The sequence below is a fragment of the Dipodomys ordii genome, unplaced genomic scaffold (genome assembly GCF_000151885.1).
Source record: "Dipodomys ordii isolate 6190 unplaced genomic scaffold, Dord_2.0 Scaffold8, whole genome shotgun sequence".
Taxonomy (NCBI): Eukaryota; Metazoa; Chordata; class Mammalia; order Rodentia; family Heteromyidae; genus Dipodomys; species Dipodomys ordii.
The window spans coordinates 36,355,148-36,375,284 of NW_012267224.1; the positions used below are offsets into that span (position 1 = coordinate 36,355,148).

Genomic DNA, 20,137 nt, shown 5'->3' on the forward strand with positions numbered 1-20,137 from the left:
CTCCTCCCCCTCCACCCCCTCCCCCTCCTCCTCCTCCCTGTTGTTTGAACTCAGACCTTGGATGCTATCTGTAAGCTTCCTTGCCAAGGCTAGTGTTCTACCACTTGAGCCACACTTCATTTCTGGCTTTGTGGTTGTTGTTGTTAATTGGTGATGAGTCTCACAAGGCTTTTCTGCTTGATCTGGCTTAGAACCCAGTACTCAGATCTCAGTCTCTTGAGTAGCTAGGATTGCAAGCATGAGCCACAAGTGCAGCGTTGAAATGGCAATTCTTGTTCTTAATGTGCCTGTGAAAAATACAGCCCACTATACAGAGTAAGTACAGCCATCACTGGTAACTCTGGCCTGTAATATTAGTTATTCAGGAGGCTGAGATCCAGTGGTCAAGGTTTAAGTCCAGTCTGGAAAGAAGAGATCATGAGACTCCATCTTTAATATAACCAGCAAAAAGGTAGGACGGAGGCATGACTCAAATGGTAAAGTACTATACTGGTGTAAATAGGAAGGCAGGGTTTTTTCTTTTTAGTTTTCCATTTGTAAAAATATTTCTTATTAAATGTTTGTCCTCCTCATTTGCTGAAGTTGTGTTTTCAATATTCTCCAGGGTCTTACCAAGAAGGTCATTCTGGGGGATCCACTTGTAGAGCTGAGTGTTGGATCCCAAGACATCTGGTTTCTTGCCATCAAATCTCCATACAACCTGTTCTGGCAAAGAACCCTCTTACTACTTGAGTCAGATCTCAGGTCCTTCACATTGGAATTAAGAAGAGACTAATAAATAATCTCTATAGTACCTATTACATGATAGCTAAGGACATGAGGAAAAGGCATGATAAACAATGAGAACTACTAAATTAGTGCTAGAAATACATTTCTTACTGGGCTTATTTTTCTATTTTATCATGATATAGCATACTTTCTTGATATTTCCTAAGTCGCTTAGGCAAAATGAGGTTTTAAATATCAAGTAGAGCATGCAAAACATGTGTTATTAGAGTTCTAATTGATAAATTGTGCTTATGAGCTACACATTCATTTTGTTTCACAAATAAATATATATATAATAATTGTCATCTACTAAATGTAACATCAACCTTTTATTAGAGTGATATTTATTAGTGTTTTCTTATAATCACTTTTAATTTTGTTTTGAGAGACGATCTCACCATGTAGCCCAAGCTGGCTTATTTGGTAGGGTCCAAATGCCAGGATTATAGATGTATCCCACTACACAGACAATAGCTACTTTGTGTGGTGTGTGTGTGTGTGTGTGTGTGTGTGTGTGTGTGGTCAGTTTTGGGACTTGAACACACTTCCTGGGCACTGTTTCTGAGCTCTTTTGCTTTAGGCTAGTGCTCTACAACTTCAAGTCATAGTACCACTTCCAGTTTCCTGATGGTTAACTGGAGATAAGAACCTCACTGACTTTCCTGCCTAGGCTGGCGATCCTCAGATCTCAACCTCCTGAGTAGCTAGTATCACAGGTGTGAGCCCCTAGCCTCTGACTCGGAATAACTACTTTCATCATAAATTATTTCACTTCTTAAACCCTTGTGAGGCCACTTTTTCAAGGATCACAATAAGGGTAAGATTCCTTCTCCACCCTTTATCTTATATCTTCTTTTTTTCAGACATTAACAAGGACTAGTCCAGCAGGGCAGGCCAGCATTTCTTTCTCTCCATCATGTTGGTTTGCTGAGTGCGTGGACTTGGGGTTGGTGAGTCCTGATCTTCTTTATTAAGAGTAGCACCAGCAATATGGATAAGCCTATTTCAAAATTCAGGGAAGAAATGAGGCTGAGATTACATATGAATATGATGTTGGATAATGCAATCTCCAGTTTTGAGTGCCTGCTTATCTTTATTGGGCTGGTATAGTTACTGATTAAAATGTAACTTCATTCTGATTATAGCTTCACTGTGTACAGAGTCCTTAGTTCTCCTGGGAGAAAAAGAAAGAAATGACAAGGAAGATCTTGAGGATTTTTTTTGGGGGGGGGAGGGTTATCTACTTATAATAAAACTAGAAGTTCAGGTTCTTACTAAACCTGTTAAATGCATTTTTTTGGGTACGCTATGTGTACACAAAAGTATTCTGTTATGCTAAAGCACCTGCCACTTGTATTTCTGTATTAAACATGATTTCAGTGATTGATGTAGTAGAGAGCTCTCTTTTCACATAGGATATATTTGTAATTAGACCCTTCACAGTGTGACAGAATCCTTAAGCAGATGTTCACTGAAACTCTTTCTCTCACCTTTTGTGGTATCTGTGCTAGTGCTGATGCAATCACATTGGCCTTCTCTTCTGTCATATTACCTACCATTGACCCCAGAGAAAACACTACAATACCATTGTCGCCAGAGCTCTGGACAAAGTCTTCCATTTCCTGTGAAGAAAAATGGATCCATCATAAAAGAGAGGCAGTAATGTAAAAATATTGTTAATATTGGCACTAAATTTAAGGAGAACCAATCAATATTAGCAGGAATTATTAGAGTAAAGCTCTTTATGTGAAGTACACAATACAAATTTATAATCATTCCTATTTCTAGGGTGTATAGTTCACCAGTTTTACCCATATTTACCCATATTATTATGCAAACCAGCTCCAAAATATTGCTGAATTGAAAATCTGTAGAAACTAAGCAAAAAATGATTTTTACCTTCCTTTGGTCCCTTGGCCACTATACTTCTTTCTGCTTTTATAATTTTGAAGACTGGGTAGGTTCATGTAACATTTATCTTTTTTAATTTTTTTATTGTAAAAACACTGTACAGAGGGTTTATAGTTACATGAGTAAGTACATTTCCTATGGAGCATTGTTACCTCCTCCTTCCTTTTTCCCCTTCCTTCCCCACAGCCCCAACTCCTCTCCCTACCCCAAGTTGTAAAGTTCATTTGAAACATAGTATCGTGTACATTTCATTGTTACAATGGGTCAACCTGTATCCTTATTTCAACATTTTGTTATTTCGCTTCCCCTCCCCAAATTAGAAGAATGTATATACAAGATGCAGAATCAAATACAGTGACAACAGGGGTTATACCATGGGGGAAGAACATACAAGGAAAACAAAAAAAAACCATAGTACATTTTAAATATGTTAAAAAACAATAGCAAGCAAGAAAAAACAGTTGTGTCTCTATCTTGGGATTTATTTCACTTAACATCATCTGATATGGTCATATAGTTTTTGACCTTTTCTGCTTGTCCTAGACTTACACTAGTTATTGCAAATAAGGTAAACCATGGGACCTATGTTTCTTTGGGCCTGGCTTACTTCACTTAATATAATTTTTTTCCAAGTTTTTCTATTTCCTAACAAATGAGATAATGTCATTCTTTCTGATGGAGGCACAGAATTGCATTGTATAAATATAACACATTTTCTTGATCCATATCCAAATGATGACAAACAAGGCTATACTAAAGCTACCAGCACAACCATGTTTATCAGAGCATTATTTACCATAGCTAAGATATGGAACCAACCCAGATGCCCCTCAGTGGATGAATAAAACATTTGTATTTTTTGACTGGCTAGTTTTAGTTAGTGGGTTATCAAAGTTCTGGAAGTCTGTTCATGTGTCCCAATTCCTGTTTTAAAGGCTTATCCTCTTATTTGTATGTGTATACTATGTATTCATTATTTATAAATCCATTCATAGATGCCAAAGTTTTGCTTCCATTTCTTTGCTTTAAGGATGAGCACTTCATGGAGATCCTTCAATCAATTCAGCTTACCTGTTGATAAATCATGAATCTATTTTTTAATTTTGTGAGTAATCTATACTGTTTTCAGTACTTTTTTTCTGTCATAGATCTTGAATTTTGGGCCTAGGCACTGTTCCTGAGTTCTCTTGCTTTAGGCTCATGCTCTACTACTTTGAGTGCAGCACCACTTGCGGTTTTCTGGTGATTAATTAGAGATAAGAGTCTCATGGACTTTCCTGCCCTGGCTGGTTTTGAACCATGATCCTCAGATCTCAGTCTCCTGAGCAGGTTGGATTACAGGCGTGAGCCAACGATGCCCAAATAGTCAAATATTCTTTCATAAATGATTGTAACTCTGAACAAGGTCACATTTATGTTACTATAAATTGGAAAATAGAACAGGTCTCATGAGAGCATTTCATGGTGTCATACACTTTTTGCTTTTTCTTTGTAACATAAAATTATGATGTTAGATAAATTGTGTTAGATTCTCTTGTTTATTAAGAATATCATTCTACATGCTTATGGAAAACTTGAAAATATCTCAACCTAAGGGCGGGTAAGTAGGATAAGTTATCAGGTGTTCAATAAATATGAATAATTGTGCTATTTATTACATGCATAGCACACATTTCCTCTGTACTATGGTGAGGGAAACTATATTCCCTTTGGAAATTTTCTAGGGTCCCACATAGTCTTAAGGTAGATAAGAAACACTTGTGGTCTTTTCTTGATAGAACATTTTAACAGTCTATCTTTTGAAATAGAATTTATGGTATTTGGGGCAGAGTCACTACCTACTTTGTGTCTCTATAGATTCTTACCACATTTCAATGTAATGTTGTTTTCTTATATATTGAATGATGAATACCTTGATCTTACTTCCAAAGCTCAACAGTTTTCTCCTTAATTCTGTAAGGAAAATGTCTATACCATCACAACGATGTTTGTAAGAATTTCTATTTATTACTTCCTATGACTCTGTCTTTGAGACAAACAATGTAAATGAATAAAATAGAATTATCCTGTTGAAATTGAATAAAAACACAGGTAAATTAACAGGAAGATATTTACCTTAGGCAGAGGTCTGGCAGGTTTGCAGTGGAGTCCTCCCACAAATTCAAAATTTGGTAACAGTGGGCGAGGGAATTCAATATCCCAGTAGGTCCTAATGAGCCATATATCAGCTTTCCCCATTGTCTCAAATAATGTTGTAGGTCTACCTGAAAGGGTAACAGAAGACCAAAAGAATAGAGTATGAGAAAAGTCTCAGGTGGATATGAATGTTAAATACTCTTTTCAAAGGACCTTCAATAATATTCTGAAATGTGTTCAAGAGTCTTTTCATAATACAAATGTGTGTATATGGATAGGTGTATGTATTATCTATACACATGTACTTTTAATGTGTGGCTTATATATATATATATGTGCAGATGCAGGAAAGTCAGAAAAGACTTTCAGACTAAAAGACTGCAGATTGTAGATGTTGTCTGCACTACATCTGTAACTCACCTAGTATTTCACAACTGTAAATAGCTGTCACAATAAGCCAGCCTAGATAGTAGTGCACAAATCTTAACATAGATTTGCATGACATTACCTGTTGACCATAATGCTTATGGGAACACCTTTGCTAGTAAATCTTCATATACTTTGCTCTATAAGAATCTGGAACTTTGTCTTTTGGTTTTCTAGTGAACCCAGAGGGTTTTTATTATTATTATTTTTGTCCTTTTTCTTCCAATGCTGGGGCTTGAACTCAGGGCCTGGGCACCGCTTCTGAGCATCTTTTGCTCAAGGACAGCAGTCTACCACTTAAGCCACAGTGCCACTTTCAGCTTTTTCTGTTTATGTGGTACTGAAGAATTGAACCCAGGACTTCAGGCATGCTAGGCAAGCAATCTACCATTAAGCCACATTCCTAGGCTTAAACTGAGAGGTTTTGAGTATGGCTACATTTCTATTCCTTTTATTTGGATTTCTACTACATTTATTTCACATAAATAATTTACAGCATCTAGTAATTTATAACTATATTTATGAGTAAGGGATAGGAAAGTTTTAGAATATGGGAAGACTTACATTTACTCTTTATTTTTAGTAGAGATTCATAGTTTAAAATAGCCTCTATGTATGCCTATACTTCAATATTATTATGGGGGGGGCGTGTGCGTGTGCACGCACACACACACACACACACACACACACACACACACACGCCTTGGTCTTGGGTCTAGAACTCAGGGACTAGCATGATCCCGGAGCTTTTGTGCTCAGCCTAGTACTCTATCGTGGACCCACAGTTCTACTGCTGGCTTTTTAGTAATCATTTGGAAATAAGAGGCTTATACTCTTTGCTGTCTTGGCTGGCTGAACCATGATTTTCAGTTCTCAGCCTTGTGAGTGGATTTTCAGGTGTGAGTCACCAGTGCTGTCTACATTATGGCTATTTCAATATGAATAAGTTAATAATTTAAACTCTGAGTGAAGGCAGAAAAAATCACTAAAAATCCAAAATTATAAGTTTATCTAATATAACGATACTATCTCTTTCTTGTGAAGGAATTATTTAGATAAAGTGAAAAAATTAATTTCTAAGTGAGAAAACTGATCTACACAAGGAAAAAAAAAAGCCTTCAATGGTATGTAGATAATCTTGTTGCAAGTATGTATTGTCTTTAACCTGTACATGTATACCTTCATCAAGAGGTTTAATGAAATTAGAAATTACTGATTTTAAAGACCAGTAAAAATAGTAAGGCAGATACAAGATTGTGTAGAGAAACCCTCAGCAATTTACTTTTGGGGGCATATTATGCTTCCTGAAGTATCCTGTTCAAATGTTACCAGAGCTTTCTGACACTTTTCTATACATGTTTTGCATAGGATAGAAAAGCTTTTGTGTATTTCTATCATCAGTAAAGATAAATTCCTTCATCAAAGAGAAATTCATCTGATCTGACATTCTTTCTTCAAAGACCAAGAAAAATTAGAACCTTACCGGAACAGCTGAGAATAGGACTCACCTAGAACTTCACTATAAAGCTGATTCCACTTTTTCTCATTAAATGCTTGGAACCAAAAGTCAAAATAAATCACATATAGCATGTTTTTCACCCTCTCCATGAATGTCATTCGATCACTGAGTTCTGTCTCAATGATAGGCACATAAGAAGGAGGGACTGGAAGTCCTCCCATGTATTTTTCATATGTGTATCCAGGAAAGAAGCGGTGAGTGTACACCAAGGGAAGGTTTAGTAGTTCAGCCAGCAGGTCACCACAGGGAATGAAGGCATCTGCGAGAACGACATCAAACCTGGATTCTTGTAGTTTTGTCATAAGTTTCTTGTTCAAAGCTACATCTTTGCAGAGAATCTCAAAATAAGCAGAATCTTCCCATATAAGTTCTTGCAACGTGGAAAAATATGTCCAAAATGACAGCTTTGGCAGCTCATAAATCCATTTTCTGAGTGATTCCAGGAATACCTTTTCCACCTCCTCAGTGCTTATTGATGAAGGATAGATCTCAAATTTAATATGAGATGGTTTGTTGACCTCAAAGAAAATAGAAGTTGAAGATACCAGAACAGTCACCTCATGACCCCTTACCACAAGCTCATCCAATATTATCTTCAAATTGATCCAATGGCTGAATTCCATTGGCCACACCAACACTTTCCCACATTTCCCAGAAACAAAGAAACCACTCAGCTGTAGCAAGAGCAGAACTGTAGTCACTTTGGAAGCCATTCTGTAATAATACAATGTTTCCTTTCAGAGTGTGTTTTCAGGCTCTTGCTCCTATTCAAGGAGAAATCATCAACTAGTTAAAATATAACTTGTACCCACCAAAGTAAATACTTATACCAGTACTCATATCTGGAGGCAAAGTGAAAAGGTCAGGAAATAGAAAACCTCCTGTTTATGAGAATGTGTGTAATGTTGCTCTTGATTGCAGGTGCTTTTCTGCAGTTAAGATTGATGATATAACATGAACAATGCAGCTATGATATGTTAATGATTTTACAACAGTTTTGAAAATGGTAGTAAAAGAGTCATTCCTTTGTAATGTACTATTCTAGATATAAAGCTAGAAATACAATCACAAAACTCTTAAATCAGAATTTTTGCTATGCATTCATTATTCAATAGGTTTTCCCCTATAATTATTTTTTAACATTAATGCCATAGGTTGCAGGGTGCCAGTGGCTCATTCTTGTAAGCCTGGTTATTCAAGAGACTGAGATCTGAGAGTTGTGGTCCAAAGCCAGCCCGGGGAAGGAAGTCCTTTGCATTTTTTTTTATTGTGAAAATACTGTACAGAGGGGTTACAATTACATGGGCAAGATAATGAGTATATTTCTTATCAAACATTGTAGCCTCCTCCTTTGTTTTCCCTTCCCATCCCAATCCTCCCCCTCACCCACCAAAGTTGTAAAGTTTGTTTTCTACATAACGACTTGTACATCTCATTGTTGCAATGGGTCCACCTGTATCCCTATTTAAACGATTTGTTTTTTCCCTTCCCCTCCACAAATTATATCAACATCAAATACAGTGAAAGCAGGGGTTTATAGAAAAAGTCAGATAAATTGATGTTAGAGAAATGAACCCTAAGATACGTATTCAAATGTTTTTTTTCTTTCATGCAATTGTTTCTAACACATTTATAAGATTACTTCTTTGTTGCTTTGTATGCTCCTCCTTTGCACTCTTATCTCCAATTAACCATCCAAATACTGAAAGTAGAGTTGTGGCTCAAGTGGTAGAATGCTAACCTTGAGCTGAAGAGCTGAGGGACAGTGCCCAGGCCCAGAGTTCAGGCCCCATAACCATAAAAAATGTTTTTCTCCCTTATAGTAGGTATTGTAAGTTTGTTCCTTATAATTTTCAAATTATATTTTATAGCACAGATAGGCTACATTTATTTATTCTTAAGAAAATTGCTATTTGTTTTGTTCTCAACTTTTGACCACTATTTAATGAGGCTACTTAATAACATTCATATACCAGTTTTACATAGATATTTAAAATTTTTGTCTTCAGTATATAATTGTGGCATTACAAAATCACTGTGTGTGTGTGTGTGTGTGTGTGTGTGTGTGTACTTGTGCTTGTGCTAGTGCTTGAAGGCAGGTCCTGGGCACTGTCCCTGAGATTTCTTGCTCAAGGCTATCTCTTGAGCCACAAACTATACTTCCAGCTTTTTGGTGTTTAATTTAGACTCTTATCTTTTTGGTGTTTAATTGAGACTCTTTTGATGTTAAGATTCCTATTTCAAGAGTCATGAATTTTTTTCTCCCTGGGATGGCTTCAAATCTCTGTCCTCATATCTCAGTCTCTGAGTAGCAAGGAATATAACCATGAGTCAAGTCGCCTGGCAGTACAACTATTTTTAATCTTTGAGTAGTCTGTTTTTCAGTTGTACTAGTTTCCTCCACTGTCATCCTCATTTCTTACTTTGTGTGTGTATACATATACGTGTATGTGTATATATATATATATATATACAATATATACACATATACACATATAAGCATATGTGCATATGCACACACTTGTGTATACATGTATACAATACACACATTCATATATACAAATCACTTTTCCATCACTGTATTATGAATGGAGCTACAATGAATATGGGTGTGTGTAATTGCCTTTATTGTATTCTGTCTTGCAATCTATCAGACAAATGCTCAAGAGGAATAGAATAGCATTCTATTTTTAGTTCTTTGGGAAATCTTCATAGTGGTCGCACTACCTTACATTCTCACCAATGCTGTACTAAAGTTCCATTCTTCCGCATCCTCACAAGCACTTGGTGTCATTGAATTTTTTTGTATTTTTATTACCATTGGATGAATTGTTTTTAGTTAGATTTTTATCATCATTTCATAGTTGTATAGAGGAGTCACCATTGATGAAATCTGTTTCAGTCTATGAATACAATGCATTTTGGTGAAGGTCACCCCCTTCATCATTCTTCCTCATCCATCCCAACCCAATGCCTCTCCAATTTTTTTACTTTTGTAAGACATGCATTGAATATTGTGATTGCATTCTCTGCCCTCTTTCTCTTTGCATTTGTCTACCCTCTTCTTTACTTCTCAAGCCCACCTATCAAGTACTACTTTTCTGGTGTTTATTTTGTTGGATTCTGAGTTAGTGTATGTGTGGGTGTGTTTACTTGTGATGGTGGCCATTTTGATTAAAGTGTTGATGGATTCTCCATGTTATCTTGTTGTGCATTTCCAATGTGACCAAGGCTGGTAGGCATTTTTTCATCTATTCACTGACCATTTGTATTTGTTCCTCACAGGCATGTCTATCTCTTTTGCCCATCTATTAACTGGATTATTACTCTTTTTGAGGGTATCATATTTTAAGCTCCTTGTAGGTTCTGGTTATTAGTTCTTTGTTGATTGTAAGCTTAGCATAGATCTCTAGTTTTGTAGGCTTTCTTTAGCTTAATGACTGGCCCTCAGAGTGCAGAAGATTTTCAGCCTGATGCAAACCATCTGTCAATTTTCTTATTTGTGGAGACCCTAAAGTTATATTCAGGGATTTTCATTTATGCAAGCACATTCTAGTGTTCTGTCTACTCTTTTTGTAGTTCTTTCAAGGTTTAATCTTACATTAAGGTCTATGATATAGTTTGAACTGGTCTCTGTAAAAGGTAAGAGAAAGAGATCTAGTTTTAGCCTTCTGTATATGAATATGTATTTTCCCCAGCACAATTTGTTGAAGAAGTTATCTTATTTTTCCATCATGCAATTTTGTCTCCTTTGTAAAAAAAAAAAATTCAGTTGGCTTTAGGTATGTGGGTCCATTTCTGGGTCTTCTAATCTGTTCCATTGCTCTTTATGTTTGTTTTTGTGTCAGTTCCAAGTTGTTGTTTTTGTTAGTATTGCTTTGCACTAAAATTTCAAGTTTGGTATTGTGTCTAATATCCTCTTTTGATGTATGTTTCAGTAAATCTGTAGACTGCTTTGGCAGTATCAACATTTGCACAATTTTAGTCCTACAACAGCACCAACATTGGAGGCCTTTCCAACTTCTCATCTTCTTCAATTTCTTCAGTGATTTATAGTTTTCACTATAGAGGTCCTTCATCTTGCAGGTTAAGTTTACTACTATTATATATATATATATATGTATATTCACACAGATATATACAGTATTGTGGATGGAGTTGTTTTCCTAATTTTCTTTTTGTTGTGTTCACTGTTCTACAAAGAAACTATTTATTTTTATATATTGATTTTGTATCCTCCTATGTTTCTAAAGGTCTTTGTTTTTTAAAAAAATGTGAGCTCTAAGAGTTTGGATGTAGTATTTAGGGTCCTTAAAGTATATGATAATATCATTTGCAAATAGGGTTAGTTTGACTACATCCTTCCCTATTTGGACTCCTTCTTTTCCTTCTTTTGTCTTATTGTCCAGACTAGAAATTCAAATAGTCTGATGAACAAGAGTAGGAGAGTGTATACCCTTGTTCCAATATTTCCTCTTTAGTATGATGCTAGCTATCATTTTTTCATGTGTCCCTTATTATGTTAAGTTTCATTCCTTCTAGTCCTAATTTCTGGAAAGTTTTTTTTTAATATTAAAATGTTGTATTTTGTCAAAGCCCCATTCTTTATTGATTGCAATAATCATATGATTCTTATTCTTGATTATACTTATGTGGTTTACTATACTGATTATATATGAAAGATACACCATTTGTCTTTTTAAATATGGTTATTTAAAGGTATAAATTTCACTCTATAGTGAAGCAACCTTTGCTCCTTTTTAATGTAAGTACTTAAAATGAAAGCTTCAATTTAAAAACTGTTTCTCAAAACCCTCCATACTCCTGGATTGGGAGGATTAACATTGTGAAAATGGAATTCAGTCAAAGGCTATCTACAAATCCAGTGCAATACCCATTAATATCCCAGCATCATTCTTTAATGAGATAGAAGAAGCAATCCAAAAATTCATATGGAATAATAAAAGACCCTGAATAGCAAAAAGAATCTTTAGTAGGAAGAGCAGTGCTGGAGGAATATCAAACTTCAAACTCTTCTAAAAAGCCATAGAAATAAAAACAGATGACACAAGAATAGGCCAGAGGACCACTGCAATAGAACTAAAGACCCAGAAATGAACCCACAGATTTATGGCCACCTAATCTTTGATAAGGGAGCCCAAAAAAAAAACAGGATGGAAGGAAGACAGCCTCTTCAACAAATGGTGCAGAATTGGCTATATATATATGTAGAAAACTGAAGTTAGATCCTTATATATCACCCTGCACCAGAACCAATGGATCAAAGACTTCAAGGTAAAAGCAGATATCTGAAAATATTACCAAAGAAACTGGGGAACCACCAGGGCTCCTTGGCACAGGTCAAAACTTTTATAATCAAGACCAACAACAGAGCAAATCAAAGAAAGGTTAATAAAAGGATATTAAATAGGATTTCATTAAACTGCAGAGCTTCTTCATGTTAAAGGACATAGCTAACAAGTTTAATAGAAAGCTCACAGATCAGGAGAAGATCTTCACTAGCCATAAAACAGACAAGTGCTTCATATCTAAAATATACTTAGAGGTCAAAAAAATTAAATCCCCTAAAAACAAATCCTCAAAGAAACAATCACCCTATTAACAAGAGAGACTTCTGTGAAGAGGAAGTAAGAACAGCCAATAGACACATGAATAAATATTCAACTTGTTACAATGATAGCCTATAACTTTTAAGTGTTTATTGAATGGCAGCCATTTAAATTCTAGAGAGACTATCTTCTGCATGAATAGACTCCTATAACACTATTCCTGCCTGAATGATTCCTAAATGTAGAATGGCCAGGCAAAACACTCTGACTCCATTTTATTTGAAATGTTTATTCTACATTATATTGCTCAAAAGTTATCTCAGAATCACATGGATTGTAACTCTTGTACAAAAATGAGTTTCTTGTCATAATCTCTGAGTTTTTTTTTAGCAGTAAGTTGAGTAAATTTTGTGTAAAACATGACTTTTAACAACGTTCAACATAAATGCACGTGGGTATATTTTTATTTTTGCCAACATTGTTTGCCTTTGGACTGAAAACATTGCATGTTTAAATAAGCAGTAAAATTCCTGAGAACAAAATTTGGTTTGACAAAATAAGTTTAGGAAATTTCAATTCCATGCTCAAATCACTCCCTTTTCTTCTTTCTTCCACTTTTAGGAAACTTCTGGCAACAAAAAAGGCAGCACCTCATGAAGATGAAGATGACAGTTGCCACACAGGCCAGCAGGAAGCCAATCACATCCAGAGAGTGGTACTGGAACCAGTTGAGGTCATGGACAGCTGGGCGAAGGTGTTTGGCTCCTTTGTGGCGCATGACAAACTCCACCCAGAAGACAGCTCGATCCAGAGGCTTCACTGGCTGATCATGGTGAATTCTTGATAACCTCATTGCATTCTCTTTATAGCTAAAGAAGCATAAACACCAGCATGAAAAGGAGGACAATTTGCCTAAGCATATATACTCAATGAAAATTGTTCAGAAGTAGCCTAGAAATGATTGATTCAACATTAGCATTATTATAAAATGAATATCATGTGCTGGGTGCTGGTAACTCAGATTTGTAATCTTAACTACTTAAAAGGCTGACAGCTGATGATCACAGTTTGATACTAGCCCAGGCAGAAAAGTTCGTGTGATATATCTCCAAATAACGAGAAAAAAAGCTGGAAATGAGTTGTATCTCAGATTCAACAGCATAAGCCTTTAGTTAAAAAAAAAAAAAAAAAAACTAAGTGAGAGGGAGGGCAAGATCCTGAGTTCAAGCTCCAGTATTGGTGCATGCACATATGCACACCCCACCCCGACCTCTCCACACCCACATTCCCACACACAGATACTGCTTTTGTTCACATACAGTGTTCTGTTTTTTATTTGAAAATTTGATTGATCAAATTTTGAATTTGTATGAGGAATGTCAGAAGAGAAAGGTAAAATTTTCCATCAGAGGGAATGGTAATGACAGATTCGAAGTTTAAGGAAACAGTAAAATTACAAGTTGAGGACAACTGTCTTGAAGCATTTAAACAACTATGTCATGATGAATAAAATTCCTCTTAACAATCTCATAGTTTCTACTCTTCTTTCCTGTCCTCTATTTTTATTTTCTACCTAATTTCCAGGATGATATTTTTTAATGGCAGTGTTTAAACTAGGTTTCCTTGCTCAAAATATCCATAAATTTCTCATCAGAAAAAGTCAATTGTTTCCCTGGAGAGAGAGAGAGTGTGTGTGTGTGTGCATGTGCATGTGCGTGTGTGTGTGTGTGTGTGTGTGTGTGTGTGTGTGTGTATGTCAGTCATGGGGCTTGAACTCTGGGCCTGGGTGCTGTCCCTGAGCAGTTCAACTCAAGGCTAGCACTCTACCACTTGAGCCACAGTACCACTTCAGTTTATCTGGTGGTTTATTGGAGATAATAGACTCATGGACTTTCCTGCCCTGGCTGGCTTTGAACCATGATCCTCAGATCTGAACTTCCTGAGCAGCTAGGATTACAGGCATGAGCCATTGACACCCAGCTCAAATACAATAATTTTAAATGATCACAGCTGGCATTATTTTCAACTGTAACTGCACTCTATGCTTATTTCCTGACATGATGTTTGTCTTTCTGCGGTGCTTTTTTCTTCTTCTGATCCTGGGGCTTGAACTCAGGGTCTAGGCACTATCTCTGAGCTTTTTTCTTTCTTTCTTTCTTTTTTTTTGTCAGTTGTGGGGCTTCAACTCTGGGCCTGGGCACTGTCCCTCAGCTCTTCAGCTCAAAGACGAGTGCTCTACCTCTTGAGCCACAGTGCCACTTCTGGTTTTCTGGTGGTTAATTGGAGATAAGAGTCTCACCTATTTTCCTGAACTGGCTGGCTTTGAACTGTGATCCTCAGAGCTCAGCCTCCTGCATAGCTACAGGCGTGATTACAGGCATGATCCACCAGTGCCTGGCATTTCTGAGCTCTTTAAACCAACATTAGTTCTATACCACTTGAGCCACAGCTCCACTTATGGATTTTTGGTGGTTAATTGGAAAGTCTTGAGGACTTTACTGCCCAGGCTGGCTTTGAACTGAGATCCTCAGAATCTCAGCTGCCTGAGTGACTAGGATTACAGGCAGGAGTCACCAGTGCCTGACTTCCTGCTGTACGTCGAACCACCACTTAACTTCTTTTTTGGGGGTATAAGTTACTGTCTTCCTTTTCTTATTCTTCCCTCCAATATCGTAAGGCTTTCTTTCATCTCATTACAGAGTATGTCACATAAATGTCAATGGTCAGGGTATTTTTCTTGCTCATTTCAGCATAGCAACCTAAACATGAGAAATTGTTGTAAAGCCATGTTACCTTTATTATGTGATAAAACACCATTGAAGTATATTATTTATTTTATTATACTGAGTTTATAATATATTTTTATGTTTTCTGAAGTAAATAAGTTTATTATATATGTATGTTTACACGTACACACACACACACTTGTTTGTTTTTTGGTCAGCTGCAGGGCTTGAACTTAGGGCGTGGGCACTGTCTCTGAGCTTTTGTACTCAAGGCTCTACTACTTTGAACCACAGTGCCACTTCTAGTTTTCTTGTGGTTAGTTACAGATGAGTCTGTGTTTGAATCAAAATCCTCATGTTGCTAGGATTACAGGCATGAGTGACCAGTGCCCAGAAAGTTTCGGATAAATTTCATAGTGTGTATGAATCATTATTCAAATCTATGAATATTATTAATAAGTGAATTTTTAAGCAAAAGGTTATTTGTAGTTTCAGAAGTATAAAATTAAAATATTTTTATTTGTGTTCAAGTCACTCATAATTTTTGTATAAGTTAAAATTTATATTTAAAAAGTAATGTTCTTATTACAGTAGATATATGCCTCTAACTTTTCTTTTTTCTTTTTTTTTTGGTCGATTGGGGCCAGAACTCTGGGCCTGAGCACTGTCCCTGAACCCTTCACTCAAGGCTAGAGCTCTACTACTTGAGCCACAGTGCCACTCCTGGCTTTTTCTGCTTATGTGGTACTGAGGAATGGAACCCCGGGCCTCATGCATGCAAGGCAAGCACTCTACCACTGAGCCACCTTCCCAGCCCCACCTCTAACTTTTTTAGTATACTTAGATATTATTGCACTGATTCTCCAATTAATTTATGGTATCAAAGGCTATTACCAATGACTTTCTTGTTGAAAATAAAAGCAGATTTTGCCTTCCAAAAAGTTTGAAATTCGTACATATGAATAACAAGAATTCCTTTATAAACACTCCCTTATAGTGAATATAGTTATACTTACAAAGGGTCGTAAATAACTGCATCCAAGGCATTGAGAAGGTCTGACTTTGTCATTGTGTTGAAGTTCACTCTAACAGCTGCTCCTTTGGCCACCATGTGAACAATGTTATCAGGTTGATCCCCAAACAGAGGCATGCCCACCATGGGAATCCCGTGATATATTGCCTCATAGACGCCATTGGTTCCACCATGGGTTATGAAAGCCTTCGTTTTTGGATGACCTACAATCGGGTAAATTTCATCAAAAGTATTTATTATAAAATCTTATGAACTCAGTGAGAAATGAGTGTTATGAGGCCTTAAAGGGGCCAGTAATTTGTAAATTATTATGGCCATGAAATTACATTGAAATTGCTTTGAATCTTACAAGAAGCACTTAAATCCCTTAGAGGATCATGAACAGCCTTCATGGTAGAAATATTGTGTGACTTGAGAGTTGAATAATGAAAAAGAAGATTGGCAAGAGCAGGACGAGGCAGCTTGTGCCCATTCATAAAAACAGATTTGGGGGTCATCGCAGGGCATTTTCCCTGCATACATAATGACATCATTAATTCTGATACAAAAGGTGTTCCAGGCAGCAGGAAGCAGAGTGGTGATGGAGCTGAAGTATCAGAAAACACAGACTACTTGTCATCAGGGATGATGTTAACACTGCATGACAATGTTTATGGATTAGTTTCAACAGAAAGGAAAGTCTCTGGTAATATAAAAGAAGATATTATTTTTTCAATAGTGGCTGAGATGCAACAGGGGAATAATAAGGAAAGCTTTAGGAAAATGAGACAAAGAGACAATCAAAAAACTGCTTCAAAAATGCTGGGAGAGGCAATTACACCTTAAAGACCTTTGTGTTCTTCCTATAGAGAGTATAATTATACACACTAACATGGGAATGTTAAGTTTATTCTTTTACTTTACAATTTTGACATAATAAATATTCGGTGAACTTGTTTCCTGTTGAACAATTTATTACATGATTGTGAGATGTTTGTCATGCATTTCACTGTTTACTTTCTAGACTCTTACCAAGAAGGTCATTCTGGGGAATCCATTTGTACAAGACAGTGTTGGATCCTAAGGTATCTGGTTTCTTGCCATGAAATTTCCATACAACCTGTTGTTACAGAAAATATCTTTTTTTTTTGACTGAAAAGTCAAAGTTCCTACATAATTGATGAAACTTCCAATTAAACAGAAATTCACATTCTATATGACAGATAACATGGAAAGCATAAACTATGTGGATCATAATCTAGAAAAAGGCCAGGACAAGACGCTAGTCTATGTCAAAATAACTAGTGAAAAGTGAAGGAAGGGGTGACATTATCCAAAAAGAATTCTAGTCATTTTCTGACTTATGTAGTGGTAACCCCTCTGTATATTGCCTTAAAATAACAATAAAATTATATTTAGAAAACAATAGTGGGAAAAAAGATGGAAGGTGTGATTCAGCAGTAGAGAACACTGGAACCATTGTAACAATTTTCGTTTTTACTATTTTTTGGCAAAACTAGCTTTGAATTTAGGGTCTTGTGCTTGCTAGTTAGGCGCTACACCACCAGAGTCAATCCAACAATCTACTTCTGTACTCAAATCTTTTAGTGTTTAGAATAGGGCACTAAGCTCTCACCTTTTGTGGAATCTGTGCTAGTGCTGATGCAATCACATTGGCCCTCTCTTCTGTCATGTTACTGACCATTGACCCCAGAGAAAACACTACAACACCATCCTCTCCAGAGCTCTGGACAAAGTCTTCCATTTCCTGTGAAGAAAGTACTTGTTTGGTTACAAAAGAGCAACAACACAGAAAACACACTTTAAAAGACTGTCAAAACTCTAAAGGCAATCAGGCACCTGTGTCTCATGCCTATAATCCTAGCTACTTTGGAGGTTGAGATCTGAGGATAATGGTTCCATGCAAGACTGGACAAGAAGGTCCATAAGACTTTTATCTCCAATTAACTACCCCTCCCCAAACTGGAAGTGGAGCTGTGGCACAAAGTAGTAGAGTGCTAGCCTTGAACCCAAAAGCTTAGGAACAGCATATGAGCCCTGAGTTCAAACCCTGCAATAGACACAGAAAAACAAGATGAAAAAAAAAACAGCAGTAAAGTATAAAAATCAAGCATTACCAAGCATAATTAGAGTAATTTTTAATTGACTTTATTGTCCATTTTATTAGGAAGATGTCATGTAGCATGACATAAATGGATTCTCTTATGCATGTTTGTGTAAATATGTATGGATGTTTTCATGTCTTTATGTCTGGTTCAAAGCCAAAATCCTGGTTCAAAGTCAGGGTGAGCAGAAAAGTCTTTGAGACTCTGAATTCTAGATAAAAAGCTCAAAGTGGAAGTATGGCTCAAATGGTAGAGCACCAGCTTTGAGCAAAAAAGTGAAGCAAGATCACAAGGCCCAGAGTTCAAGCTCCAGTACTGGCAAATGTGCACACACACACACACACACACACACACACAATCAATGACATTTAGAAGATGGAAAATGGAACTTGGATTTTATATGCACTATTCCTAATAATACTGCCATTTGCCATAAGAGCTATGCAGTCACCTTTTCATTATATTAGAATGATACAGATTTGTTTTTTTTTGTTGTTGTTGTTTTTGTTTTTTTTGGGTCCGGTCATGGGACCTGAACTCTGTGCCTGGGTGCTGTCCCTCAGCTCTTCAGCTCAAGGCTAGCACTCTACCACTTGAGCTACAGCACCACTTCGGCTTTTTTCTTTTTGCTTATGTAGTGCTGAGGAATCAAACCCAGGGCCTCCGGCATGCAAGGCATGCGCTCTACCACTGAGCCACCTTCCCAGCCCCCTAGAAGGATACAGATTTGTGTAAAGGCATTTCTTGGATTATTTACATGTGTTGTGTTTTGTCTCTAAACCATGTTATAAAATTAATTTTCAAATCCAATGAGTTTGAAGAACTCTCAGCCACTTCCTCCCTGTGTTCCATGGGGATCTCTTTCTCACTAGTGGGACTGGTCCACTATATGTTTCCAGTGGAGAACTGGTCCACTTACTGAGTTACTCACACCCATGTTAGAAGCTCCTGAGAAGACTTGAAATGTTTGAGAAATATCTGATTTGTAATTTTCACTCAATGCCAATTTAAAAAGTTATGTCTTCAGCTCTTGCTCTTGCTCTTCTTTTCTGCTCTCACTCACTCTCTTGCTCTTGTGCTCTTGCTCTTGCGCTCTTGCTCTTGCTCTTGCTGCTCTTTTCTTGCTCTCTCTGTTCTATTCTAGCTCTCTGTCTGTTCTTTTCTTGCTCTCTCTCTTTCCCAGCCATGTGGAGTGCCAACCTTGCCTGGTCCCAGCAGGTTTACTGAATAAACCTACCCCTTACCTGAATACCACGTGCGTGCTGGTGCAGTTCTTACTCGGCTACCTCTTTTTAAAAACCTAACATAAATGGTACCTCTTTTTAAAAACCTAACATAAATGGTGCCGTGACTCGGACAAAGGCTTAAAGTCAGGATAGCTGGGATTTCTCTGCTTTTTTTCCCTCTTTTTTCTTTTTTTGTTCTTCCCTTTTTGCTCTGAGGAATACCCACAGTTCTGACGGCCTTTTGCGAACCAGTCTGTCTGCGGCGGAATCAGCGCATCGATACCATTGCTGACTTCACATCCACGTCCACACCACTTCTCTACTCTGGTGAGTGAAACTACTCTACGGCTCTCTGTTACTCAGTCTCTGTCCAGACGTGGCGCCACGCCAGAGAGCTCCTACGGCCTTTAGCTGAAAGGCCGGTCACCTCTGAAGCCGAGGACGCTTGGCTTTGGAGGCTTGGCCATTTCTCTCTAGAGGGCTCTGGGGGAAGTCGGGATGCCGCTTCTGCCTGGTCAGCTCTCCTTCACTCACCAGACTGACTCTACTCATTTAATGGGGTGCTACGAATCACGCCTGAGTGATGAAACCCCTTTGAAATGCCTCCTGCGCTCCCTGGAAAGCCAGACAGCCTAATTTTATGCCATTCTCAGAAGTACACAGTTTTTGCTACTGCAATGGTAAATGATCAGAAGTTTGTTTAATTTCAGGCTCTCT

General features: G+C 37.2%; 3 protein-coding genes across 4 annotated transcripts in view; all 3 read right to left on the reverse strand.

Annotated features, from left to right (window-relative positions):
• The window catches only part of LOC105980211 (UDP-glucuronosyltransferase 2B4-like), an 11,143-nt gene extending 3,670 nt beyond the window's left edge, over window positions 1–7,473 (reverse strand). Inside the window, exons 1-4 of the mRNA XM_013008940.1 lie at window positions 6,750–7,473; window positions 4,795–4,943; window positions 2,259–2,390; window positions 613–700 (exon numbers count right to left, since the gene is read on the reverse strand). Coding sequence (XP_012864394.1) covers window positions 613–700; window positions 2,259–2,390; window positions 4,795–4,943; window positions 6,750–7,473 — 1,093 coding nt within the window. The remainder of the gene's footprint in view (window positions 1–612; window positions 701–2,258; window positions 2,391–4,794; window positions 4,944–6,749) is intronic.
• A 5,446-nt stretch (window positions 7,474–12,919) lies between these two features.
• Window positions 12,920–20,137, reverse strand: part of LOC105980275 (UDP-glucuronosyltransferase 2B31-like) — a 13,018-nt gene continuing 5,800 nt past the window's right edge. For both annotated transcript variants that reach the window (XM_013009019.1, XM_013009018.1), the window contains exons 3-6: window positions 17,705–17,836; window positions 17,101–17,188; window positions 16,073–16,292; window positions 12,920–13,199 (exon numbers count right to left, since the gene is read on the reverse strand). In XM_013009019.1, coding sequence (XP_012864473.1) covers window positions 12,920–13,199; window positions 16,073–16,292; window positions 17,101–17,188; window positions 17,705–17,836 — 720 coding nt within the window. The remainder of the gene's footprint in view (window positions 13,200–16,072; window positions 16,293–17,100; window positions 17,189–17,704; window positions 17,837–20,137) is intronic.
• Window positions 18,874–20,137, reverse strand: part of LOC105980274 (UDP-glucuronosyltransferase 2B31-like) — a 32,585-nt gene continuing 31,321 nt past the window's right edge. The window contains exon 8 of the transcript XR_001174731.1: window positions 18,874–18,905. The gene's annotated coding sequence lies outside the window, so the exon portion shown is untranslated. The remainder of the gene's footprint in view (window positions 18,906–20,137) is intronic.